The 12,919-nt window shown below is 38.7% G+C and overlaps 1 protein-coding gene across 1 annotated transcript; it reads right to left on the reverse strand.

Moving 5' to 3' along the window:
• Window positions 1–6,345: 6,345 nt before the first annotated feature.
• Window positions 6,346–12,919, reverse strand: LOC120799391 (uncharacterized protein KIAA0040). The gene is made up of 2 exons (XM_040144526.1): window positions 12,781–12,919; window positions 6,346–8,801 (listed from the first exon to the last, which is right to left on the reverse strand). Exon 2 carries the CDS (start codon window positions 8,078–8,080, stop codon window positions 7,748–7,750), a length of 333 nt encoding a protein of 110 aa, XP_040000460.1. The 5' UTR covers window positions 8,081–8,801; window positions 12,781–12,919; the 3' UTR covers window positions 6,346–7,747.

Raw genomic sequence — 12,919 nt, forward strand, 5'->3', positions numbered from 1 at the left:
TTTTTTAGATCAGGTACGATTAACGAGTTAGTGCACTGAGTTTATTGATTATGAAGCTGGCTGGCTGTGACAATTAAAGTGCCACAGGGCCTCAAAAACTGTCACATCACATTAGTTTGTGTGGGACAAGCCAGGGAATAATAGTGGATGGTTGTCTGGAATGGCCATATTGCTCCTGCTTTACATTCATATGGTTAGGACTGCGCATATCAATCAATGTGATGTGCCCACATCAAACGTCAGTAACAATGTAGTTTGTTTGCCCCATCCTCAGGAACTTAATGACCAAAGTCTTGTTTGCAATCTGGAAAGCTTGCAAAGGTTAGTAATAGTAGTTTGACTCCGGCTTTATTACTTAATTACATTTTTTTTTTACACTTTTATTACAAACTCTCTTGGTTTACATGACAGGGACGGAGTGCATCAATCAACCTGCTAATCTGCCAGAACTGATTTGCAGGCTCTGCCCCTCGTCAATTTTGCATTAGCTACATTTTTTTGTTAAGCCTTCATGGGCCATAAGGTTTTATTCCAGCCAATCCTCAGAAAGGCTTTTCAAGGACAGAAATGAGGACCCTCACTAAGGAATTAAAAACCTGTGTATGATTTTGTGTTTTACTAATTATATTGTCAAGCTGACATTATAGCTGCTCATTCATGCCACACACTCAGACATTAAATAAATAAATAAAGGTTTTGTTTCATGAAGATATTGTCATTCTCCTTGGACAACTAGAGTCTTCAAGAATAGTGGCTGAACAGAATAATTAATGAAGAAGTAGCTCTGTCTTTTTTTGCTCCACAGATTTTAATGACAAGCTGGTGGTTTGAAGACTGCATAACTTACCATAGAAATATCAGAGAAGATGGTGTATTTTTTCACCACTACTGGAGTGCTCTATTACTGTATCACTGTACGTAGATACACAACAACATTGGGAGTCTACAAATGATAGTCTAACAATATCAACCACAAGGTGACACTAGAGGTCAAGTCAGGGGATCACCAATCATTAGGATTCATCCTCTGAGGACCATGAAAGTCCCTCCAATAGTTGGCCAAGTATATCAGTTTTGAGTACAGTGGTGGACCAACAGACAAACAGTGCCATCCCTAGAGCCCTCTTTTAGCAGAGGTCTCTCTCTGATAGTCTACAGGATAGCCAGACTATCAGTAGCTTTAGTTCAATGATGTACATCTCAAGGTCTCCTCACAAAGCTAAGTTGCATTATTCATTTCACAAAATCATCTTACCCAAGGTCAACCTTCAACAGCATCACAGTGTTCACAAGTAGATGGAGGCTTCACACTTTAGACTAGGATGACACCTTACAATAAAATTGCTCAAGCAATTGTCATAATAATATTAAGTATTGAACTGTAAGGTTGATGAATGCATGAGTGCTGAAACTCTCCTCAACTGAGCTTCTCTATTGAAAACTCAGTGTTCACACAGTTCAAAACGTTTAACGTGCTGATGACCATTTGCCATCTGGTCTCTTAACAGTTTCACAGTTCTGTATCTCAATCTATAGACGGCAACAGCTCACTGGCGGGCAGAAACCATTTGTACACTGCTGCTAAAAGTTTACGGAAAGGATATAAACAGCACATTAGACCATTTAAACACAAAACGATACAGAGATATGATCTATTCAAACAACACTGCACCACTTCAGGAAAGTCCTTCCAACCCCGAAGGCCAAATGAAGAAGTGAAAGGGACTATTTTTGAGTGTTTTTTCATCCAAATCAAATAAGAGTGTGAGAAGCCTGCTGCCCAAAATTTGGTAGCAAATATTTCTAGCATAGCAGTTCATTTCAACATTGAAATGAAATGTCTCACAAAAGCTCATTGATGCGGAAGGCCTTTTCAGCCACAGTGACTGCAAATTACTTTAAGGAGATTGGTTCCTGCCATTGCTCTGTTAGGCAAGTGGTTTGTTTAGTGCCAGCATAAACAGAGAGGGGAGAAAGAGCAGCTTCCCCTATCTCTACTTCTCTTTCTCTTTCTGCCTCCCTCCTGTGTGTATATATATACAGTATGTAGTACAGTATAAGCTTTCTGACATGAAGATATGTCTGCCTGTGTCACTCGGGTAGACACTTAAGCCTTGGGTTCAGTGTGATGTACTTTTTCCATGACAGAACTTGGTAATGTGGCAACAAAGGAGTGTTTGTTTTAAGGGGTGGAGTGTGAGCAGTTCATGGAAAGACAGAAGTAGTGACCAGAGAGAAGAGAAGAGAAGAGAAGAGAAGAGAAGAGAAGAGAAGAGAAAAGAAAAGAATGGAAACAATGAGTGATTGAGAAACCGTGTTTTTTACACACACACACCGTTTCTTAACCAAGCATCAACGGACCCCCTAGTTGTCAGTGCTGGCATTGAAGATTTGAAATGAAAATGTATATATATAGATTTTTTTTTTTTTTTTTTCATTTTGGCCTTCGCTTGTCAGGAACAGCAAACAGGAAACAACAGGAGACATAGATGGGGGGTGACATGCAACAAAGGTCCCCAGCTGGAATCGAAGCAGGGACATTGTGGTTATGTGGTATTCGCATTAACTATTTAGCTATCAGTATAAATAGGATTTGATATTTGTACTGAAAATGATTTTTTGTTGATATTCCTGTTTTGCATTCTGGCAGTGCCATGGCTCTGTCACATCTCCATTTACATCGTTTCAATGTGCAATGGAAGCATCTCACGCGCCACCTTCTTCAAGCCACCTTTACCTCAGAAGCCACATTTTGTTGTGTTTTGTTCATTTTTGTGTAGGCTGCTGTTACTGAACTGCATTTCTTTCAGGAAAATGCCAAGAACCACAGATGAGCTTTTGATATTCCAGACTTATTTAACAGGCTAAGTAATATGAATGTGGCATTTTACATGTATTTTTCAAGTCCAGTCACAAATTTGTTGCTGTCGATGTCAGCTGAACCAAAAGGAGGGTAACACTCACAAATGGTTGCGAACTACTGAGCTAAAGTGTTAAAACTCATGTCATCACTGTGATTGTTGTTTACAATTTATCAAACCTTGGCTAAGCACATTAGCGGTGAAAAATGAGTTGAGAGGGAGTTGGATACAACTCCTGATCAAATACAAGATGCCTGACTTTTTTTTTTCACGTCACAGTGAAAATAATGACAAGTTGTGGAAAATCATTCTCAAAGACACATCCTCAGGCCTTAAAGAATGAAATATACAAATATGTTGTTTACATGCAGAGATTTAAGTTATGCCAATACGCCGACAAGACTGAAAATCTCATGCAGGTTAAAAATCAGGATGCGTGAGATGGAACAAATTTCCCAAAGCACTTGTCTGAGCATTAATATTGTCAAAAAAGAATTGCTCCTCAAGCCAAACTGACTACTCGCATCAAAGATTGCTCTGCTACGGCCATCAAAACGATGATGAAAATTACATGTTCATGAAGATCACTAGAGGCAGAAGTGCTTATTAATTGCATTGCCTCTGCAGCCTTCAGATTTGTTTGTTTGTTAACACAGTTTCTAGCATTTCTCCACCCTTTTTATTTGCTTATTTTCTATAATTCATTGCCGTAGAAGTGGATGTTAGCACAATATAAAATTTTAACCACTGAAACCATGCCCAGCAAATGTCACTGTATGCGAATGCACCACAAACTAATGCAGCTCTTTGCTGTTTGTTTGTTTGTTAGTTTTTTCTTTCTCAGATTTCACAGTCAGCCGCAGTTCCTGTGGCATCAATAAGCACAGTGTGGCAGCAGTCGGAGAAAATGATCATGGGCTTTGTTCCCATTTTTTTGAACATATTGTCTGAGTCCTATCAGCCTAGTTGAATGAAAAGGCCTGTGCGATATACAGTATGACATGTTCACATGTAAACATAATGACTGTATGTCAAAACTCAAAGGATGTGTTAGCTTCAATTTACATTAAGAATAGAAAGATGAGATTGCACAAAGATAGAAAAATATTTTATTTCTCTCCCTGTCATCTTTCACACTGTGCTGTCCTTTATCATTGTTTCTTTATATGTCAGGATAAATTATGCATGCAGAGCTACCAACAAAGCCCAGCCAGGCACATAATTAAAAAAAAAAAAAAAGAAGAAGAATCACCTCAGCATATTTTCAACTGTGGAACAACAAAACATGTCCTAAATATACAATGTCATACATAATTGGATGGGATCAAAAAAGTGGTGCAATTGTATAGAAAACTACCCAGGGCGGCAGATTTGCTGTTCAAACAGCAGACAAATCCTCTCACCTCCATTCCTTCTGATCACAGCAAAGTGACAAAGGGAAAAAGAAAATCATTTGTATTTTATATTCCTTACCTTTTGACTCCTGCAGCTGATTTACATGGTCCCTTGAAAATAAAGTATGATATGTTCAAAGCAAGGGAAGTCAACACACCTTGACGCTCAACATCACAAATACAATACCTAACCGGTGTTGAGAAGAAAAGCATGAATGGTGTGAACATATTAACAGAAAACAAAATGAAATCATCAATATAATCAACGTTTCAGCATAATGTACATTTATAGCACAGGGCTGTAAAAACACCCACATTACTGTATGATGGATGTGAAATGTATGACAATGAGGATCAGGAACTCATGGTCGGCTGGTAACTGAATGCAGCTTGGAGGCAACTGGGATGGAGTGAAACAAAAAATTCTTAGCATTCACGTGTGAATTATTGAATGTGTTTAATAGAAACAGAAAACCATCATTTTCCCGCCTGGCTGAGACGATGGCAGAATAGTGAAGGTATGAGATTCTACTATTACTGTGGAGGCCAAAAATCAACAGTCACATGAGGTGTTATTTTCACCCATCCTGCTGATCTTAAAATCAATGATCCATTTGGATTCATATCTTTCAGCATTGAGACTCCCTGCTATGACATCCTGCCTTAGCATCTCAGATTAGAAGGTCAGATTACTATTCTAAATCTCTTCCCAAAACTTGTTTATATGTGAAATACTTTTTGTAGTTTAGTTTGTAGTCTGACATTTTGGGAAATACGCTCTATTCACTTTCTTGCTGAGCATTGGATGAGAAGATGGATACCACTCTCATAAAGCTGGAGTCAGCAGTTGATTAGCTTACTTTAGAGCAAAGACCGCAAACAGAGCGAAACAGCTAGCCTGGCTCTATATGAAGCTAACAGACCCACGTACCAGCACTTCTAAAACTCACTTATTAACATCGTCTTTGTTTAATCTGCACAATTATTTAGAAGGGAGTAAAAAGAGTAAAAATTCTTGATTTGCTCCGTGAGGTAATGTGTCAGACTAATTCCTGGAGTCTAGCAACTGGTCCCGCCCAAGTAGTAGGAGGACACATAACAATGATGTAATTTCTTGGTAAACCTTTCGTACTGGGAGTTAGCACTGATCACTCATGTACTCATCATGCATTGCTGCAGAGGTTTATTTTTATTTTTTTTATTTTTATTTTTTTTGCAGGGCAAGCTTTCAAATGAAGTCCAACATGTACAGGTTCTCTCTGTGAACATGGAGCAGACGAGACAAACCCCACTTTCCATGTGAGGATTGTGCTGTATCTGCCTGAGAAGTAATGAAATGAGTGGGGATTGTTTTCCCAGCAGCACTTGAGCAGGAAGATCAACTTAGTGCCAGTGTAAACTAATGCATAAAGATGATGATACTGCTGAGATGCTTCTGGTTAATTGGGCTTTGAGATATCATAAACTTAAAAAACAAAATGAGCCTTCAGGCACAATCCACTCAAAGCTCAAGTCATTTGATTATTTCAGGGTTTCTCTTCTTCTTGAATATTTTAAGAATATGTTAAGTTATATGTTAAGTTCAAAAATTTGCTTTGAATACTCTTTAAATCTCTTCCTTTTTAGCACATAGCTTTGAGGTATATTTACATGCATAATTGAAGAGTTTGACTTACAGATGAAATAAATTACCACTGTTTTTGTTTCTCAGCTAAATGGTAATTATAATGCTGCTGTGTTTACAAACATTATTGATACAAATAAACCTGAGCCTGTATTTATCAAACTTCTAAGAACCACACTTAACAATGTTCTAGAGAGACAACTTGAAAACTTCTTTGCTGGGGGTGAACAGTAAGACACTTTTATCAAGCAGCTTGCTCCTATTTACAGTGAAGTGTAAAACTAACCTTTAAGAGCAGGACTCAACTGGTCAGATGATTAACAACAGCGAACAATGCGACAAATACAGTAATACAATAATTTGCCGTATTGTTCATTCTTTGCCATGCTGTTCTACAAAGCCATATGTCATTTTTAAATTAAAAAAAAGGAAATTTTATCTGTGTTACTGGAAACCAAAAAAAAAAAAAAAAAACTGGAGCAGGAAGTACATCAGAGAAAATCATACGCAGAATTTAGTAGCCCATTGACAAATGAACACAATGAAGATCAAGGGACAGACATAATTAATGTCAGTTTCATTTGTGTTGTGGTGTTGTGGTTTGATAAAAGCAAAAAACATAAAGAAACAGGTGTCAAATGCAAGCAATAGGCTAAAACTTTCCTATTGTTATATATATATATATATATATATATATATATATATTGCTATAATTATACATATTGTGTCAGCTAATGTGTTCATGAAGACTAATGATTTTTTAAAATTCCTCAAAAACATGTCTCAAAAGGTGTGTGCTCCCCTCTGTTTCATCTAATTTTAACCAACTTCAGAGACCTCTGAAAGCATTTTTAAGTTGTTAGAAATAGCCTTTATTCCTATGTTTCTTAGTAAGGTTAAAAGGGAAGAACTTTTACTTTTACATATCACTTAAATACAAAGTTTCAATAAACACAGGCCCAGAAAACATTACTGGTTCTGATGTTGACTTAGCTGTTTTCTGGTGTGAATCAGTTATTTGGAAGATCTGTTAACCAATTTGGAAAGGACCACAGATTCTACTTTTATTCTTCGCTTTTTGGGGGTTTCCCTTACCTTTTGATTATGAACTGTGGCTTTAAGTCTGACTTGACCTGAATACTGGAAAACTCTCAAAAACCAAAAAGTAGGAGAAGGCCCTCTCTTGTGGACTAAGTTGTATAATATAGAGCAGATAAAGCATGAGCTGGAAAGAAATCAGAATGAAAGAAGTTATAGTTTTCTTTGTGCATTCTGTGTGTTTAACCATTTGGACATCAGTGCATTTTCCTTTAGAAAGTAAGAGTGAATCACCACTCTAAATTGCAGCCGGAACGTGAACAGTAGGCAGTATTACAGCCATGGGAGTGAAGGGCAGACCTTAAATTGGCTCTCTCTCTCCCAAATACAGATGCAATGAATTTCACATGGGAGCTCTAAGAACAAAGTGCTCTCAATAACACCGTACTTCTCTCTGTTTCGCACACACACATACACACACGCACACACATTCTCTCTCTCTCTAAACCATTTACACACACATTTGCAGGTATATATACGCTCCTGACTGCGTATTTCTTGCTTTATGTACAACACACCAAAAAGCTCATACCAAAATCTGTAAACAATGTAATCAAATCTCCACATACAACATCATAAGAATACAAACCGACAAGAATCTGTACAGTGTATACATTTCAACCATATCTGCGCCCATTACAATGGGAAGTCAACATTAAAGATTGTCCTCAGCCTCCTTCGAGTCTAAGTTTGAGTTTTGGTCGATTGCTCAATCAGCTCCACGGCACCAACTGGCGCAGGATCAGCAATCTGAAAATAAAAGAGCATTCCTATACCATAGCCAGGGCGACCCTGTCAGGTGTCATTGGCCCCGTCTTGACAGAGATCCACAAGTCTTCAGTATTGGCTGAATTCTTTTTCTTCTTCGTCTCCGACCTTGCAGTTGCCATGGAGTCTCCACAGCAGCAGCAACAGCAGCTGTTGGCATGGCGACAGCAGCAGCAGTGGCAGCACACCACCAAAGCAGTGAGGAGGACCAGCAGGGGAAGAGCTAGGAGGACCACCAGACAGACTGTGTTGTAGACTCCCTGGTTGTGTTTTTCTGTAGCAAAGTTCCAGAGTTGGTTGAAAAAATCCTGAATGCTGTCTGTTTTCCCATCCATGGCTTTGGGATATGGAGCTGTAACTCCTTTTTAATTGAGTTTGTGCAGCAGTTGTAAAGTTTTAATAAATCCTTTGAGAGTTGTGAAGTTAATAAGACCGTAAACGTGAATAGCAAGCTGCTGGAGACACCAAAATAACTAATAAATGGTGCTAATTTGAGTTAAATGTGCGTTTACATAATGTGACTCCAGTTTGAAAGTTTAAGATGTGACTTTTTACTCTCGGTGTTCAAAAAAACATCCACCAATCCAACAACTGTCAGGTCAGATATCGCTGGTACTTTCATGCGCTTGTCTTCTACTGATGGAGGTCTGTGTTTAGAAAGTTGCCCTTAGACACAGCACGTTCTAATTAGGTTTGTGTATGTGCTCAGGCTTGTGTTGTTTATATTAAATAGCTTTGTTCGTGGGTGCCTCCTTCCTAAGTGTCCCTCAAAGTGTCCTCTAAGGAAAACCAGAGCATTTTTTTTAAAAATATCTAAAAGACCAAAAGCTCACTTGTTTATCAGAAGGTTTTCTTTGAAATCTCTCAGCTGTGATGATTCTGATCTTAAGGGAAAAGCCAAAATCTGCACTTGAGCCAAGTTTGTTTATGCCACTTGACATTCCACTTATTGTTTTCTTGCTGTTTGTCCTCTCGATTCATCTGTTATCCTCTGTGCTCTTTGGCCCTCGGTTTAGGGCAATCCAGCTGCAAAGAGGTGATTCGATTTGGGTGTGTCTGCAGAACAAAAAAAAGAGAGTGTGGACAGAAATTCAGTTTCCAGCAGGCAGCTCGTGTTCAACCTCCCTCTTTCCTTTCCCTGCATCCAATCCATCTATCTTTCTCTGTCTTAAACGTGCCTACTCCTGCTCTCCCCATCTTGTCAATGTCAGCCTCAGATTTTCTCAGCTCTCCCTTCATTAATACTGCAGAGGAGTCATTCAGGATTCAGGGCAGATCTCTCTAAGAGTCCCACTGTCGAAGACCAGGGCAAAGAGAGGGAGACAGAGAAAGAAAAAGAGAGAGGGAAAAACGGAGGGAGATTGTGTCTGAGGGAAAGAAAGGCAGAGATAGAGGTATCCAATCTTTGTGAGAGTCCCACTGGGATGGAGTGTGTGACGGAGTGTCAGAAAAAAAAGAGGAAAGTGAGAGAGGTAGGCCAGAGAAAGATCTGCTGAAGAGGATTCATCTGAATATTCCCAGCTAATGGTTCCCATTGGAGGAGATTGATGGGATCTGGCCTAAGTTTTCATAAATGTCTGATTGTAACATTTTCCTGTGACCTCGGACTAAATCTCCTCTTAACAGCTCTCCTGGAGAAGAAAACATGAGGTAAGGTACCTCAGTTGGTGAAGTAGGTCTGCAAAAGATAAGTTAGTGTTAGAAATAAAAGTAATATTGTCCTCTTTTCTTCACCTTGAGGAAACGTATTTATTTAAATGGTGTTAAATAACTATGGTTTTTCAAATAATTCAAACACTATTTGACTCAAGTATGTCCCTTCGAGTCTCTATGGCTCACAGCTACAGACCCTCTTTATATTCTAGTTGCGGGAGCTAGAAAAAAAATGTCATCTCACATTTGGCTGATTCTTAGGCAGAGAGAGCAGAATATGCACCTGCAAGTGGAGAGCAAATAGATTTGGCTTGGCTGTCGCTGTGCGTTGCATCTCATGTGTGAAATTGGTTTACCCGCAAACAGCCCGCTAACTTCTCCCCTGTTCATTTCCTCAACAGGAAGCTGAGTGCTTAAAGCTAAGTAGCAAGAGTCAACTGAAATGTCAAAGTGAGAGATCAGAAAGAACTGTTTCCTCTCCAAAAACAGAACTAATCTAAAAAAATAAGAGCCACTTTTGAAGCCGTGCTTATTTTCATGTTAAAGTTAAAAACAAGGGCACACATGCAGCTATGCATTTTTGGCATGGGACAGCTGTGAACCTCGAAAGAAAATGTTTGTTTTTGGATTTCAGGTAAAACTTGGCCACTTCGTTTTTTTTTACATTATAGGTCCATGGTTCCCAATCTGGGACATTGGGTCGCTAAAATTAACCTGAGTGGTCGCAGATGATTAAGAAGATATGAAAGCAGAAAAGATATATTTCTGCTACACAAAATTCTGTCCCCTAATCTTTTTTCCTGTGAATTGCTTGATCATTTCACCTCTTCAGGCGTCTAAAAAAAAACTTCAAATAAAACAAAGAAAAATACATTATCTGTGTCCCAAATCCATGCTACACACTAATTGTATACTGTACAGTACTCTACACTAATCTTAACAGCATACTGTTTTTGCCGTTTCTATACAAGAAGCAACAGACTTTATTAATTTATACAAACAGGAAATAATGTAACACACACACTGTGCAAAGGCAATCAAACTGCAACTTTGCAACTCAAACTGAGAAGTGAACATAATAAAAGAGCAAAATGTTTTTTCCAGAAAGTCAGGCATTATGTTTTGTTTTTCTGAGCTTTATGCATATTTTCCATTTGCACATAATAAACCTGAGTTTTCAAAAAAATATTATTTTCATTACTTGTGATATACACATGAGGCATGTGAGTTTTAAACTCAATCAAGCTTCCGCTCCACTGAAAAGACAAAAAATGGCAGCAGAGAAAAAAATCAGATATGTGTGGACTGTCTTCCCGTCGCGCCCTGTTCTTCTGCACTGGTTTAATGGCACCTGAATGGAGAATCATATCCACCAACTGTTTATCTCAATGCACCAATTCCATATAGTCACATAACAGTAGTAGATGGAAACATGCATTGATTCACATTTTCTTTTGCCGGTTCTCGGGAAATTCTGTTAGAATTTGCATTTACTTTCAACGGAAACTTGACTATAGACTACACTGAAGGTTGTGCACGTTGTTGGGAGCCACAGTGTCACTGCCACATTATTCTTGATTATTTTCTCTACTGTAGGTACATGTTGTGATTAGCTTGGGTGAGCTGCAGCACCCTTGTGTATGCTCTGATCTCCCTCACATTATGAAAACACTGTCAACACGACAAACCAGAGTCCCTGAACAATAAGTCCTTTGGAAAGAGACAAAGACCAGGACCAGCATAGAAGTGTGATCTACCTATATGAAAGAGATGACTAATAATGTATCAATGGTGAAGCCATTAAATAGAATGGATAAGTGGCTAAGAGTTATGATAATTATAGTCTCTGGTCAGGAACAATGAGATCACTGTAAGTCATTTATGAACATGAATTATCTACAGTGTTCACACTAACTGACAGAGGGACATGTAAAAAAAAAAGAGGATCTTAGATCATCGATGTTATGATCTCATTTTATCTTATCTATGTTCTCATATGCAAGGGCCAGTCAAAATACTGTCGTTAGTTATTGAATAAAAATAGACAGCTTAGGTAGTTTGACAATTGGATGACCAAATTTTTCTTGAGGTAAACACGGCAATTGCCAGTATTATTGTGCCAAGATTCTCTTTCTCAGCATGCCATTTGGCAGCACTATGAGAGTAACTGAGGCTGTTGATGACGCATGTCTGAACTGAAGTGAGTTTGTAATTTAACAAAGGTACGGAACAGAAGAGGTCATTTATAAAGAGAATATAGCCATCTTTTCACAAAAGATGGACTCTTAGTCCATTTTAAATTAGGCTCCAGGCTTTAAATATTTGTTTGCTTCATATTATCTCACTGAGATGCCTTTCCAAGACTCTCACTGGGTACTTTACTTTCTCATGACATTGTGCTCTCCTGGAACCATTCATATACAGGAAAAGGCCATTTCTGGGGCACACAAAGCCAGGAAGGGGCTGAGAAAAATGTTATGATTGCACTCAGTTAGCCCCTGCTGCTTTTTAAGGAACATTTGCGACCTAAAAGACAAAGTAATGTCAGAAGGCAAGGCAGGAATCTTTAATGACTCGCCCCCAGCACATGCTCAGAGCTGATTCTTCATCAGGCATTATTAACACACAGTACTTGGACATGTTTCGCTTACACGAGGCAGCCGCCAACGAGCGATTAAAGCCGTAGTGGTTTGTTTTTTTTTTCGCAGAAAACCTGAGTTGTCTTAGATCTCTAAGTGCAGCTGTTTTGCTTGGTTGGATACAAGCATGCTGATAATCTGGAGGAGTGCAGTTCTCACAATGAGCAAAAGCAAGTGCACAGGCCCACTACAGTTCAGACTTGCATCAACTCGATCCTGACTGAGTGAAATGAGCAAAGTCGACGACATCCTTACAGGACGGGCAGGAGGAGGACAGTCTCTCAGATGAAACTAAAAACCATCATCTGAAACTGTCAAAGATATATTTTCTTTCTTTTTGCTGCAAAGGCCCATTGAACAGAGCAACAGAAAGTTATTCTGTATGCACCAAATGTAGAGATTGTAACAAATGACAATGTTAATTTTTTTTGTTTTCATTAAGTGATATTTAAATTACATGGTTTATTTCAAGAAAATAATACAAAGAGTATGTTATAGTGACACTCTGTAGCACTCAAAGGCAGGAAGAAACTTATGAGCTTATCGTTTTAATCTGTCAAACATCTTGCCAAATCTAACCACTGCCACAACAATATATTTCTTTAAAAGGAGTCTTCCACAGTAGCAGCAATTTCACCTCTATTTTCCCAGAGTCACACAACAGCTTATATGAACCAATCAGAACAATTTCAAAGTATTTCAAGTTGCTGGCACTAAAGATCTCTTTGAAAGTGGCACCTTACCCCGCAGGCACTTGTGAAGTGGTAGGTCAGGTCTCCTCTCATGTCTAATCCAGTCAGCTGCTCAAATTTCTGTTGTTTCTGTTTTGCCGTCTGGCTTCTACTCTGTTCTGGCCCCCCTCACCCAGACATCTTGACAAGT

The sequence above is a fragment of the Xiphias gladius genome, chromosome 14 (genome assembly GCF_016859285.1).
Source record: "Xiphias gladius isolate SHS-SW01 ecotype Sanya breed wild chromosome 14, ASM1685928v1, whole genome shotgun sequence".
Lineage (NCBI taxonomy): Eukaryota > Metazoa > Chordata > Actinopteri > Istiophoriformes > Xiphiidae > Xiphias > Xiphias gladius.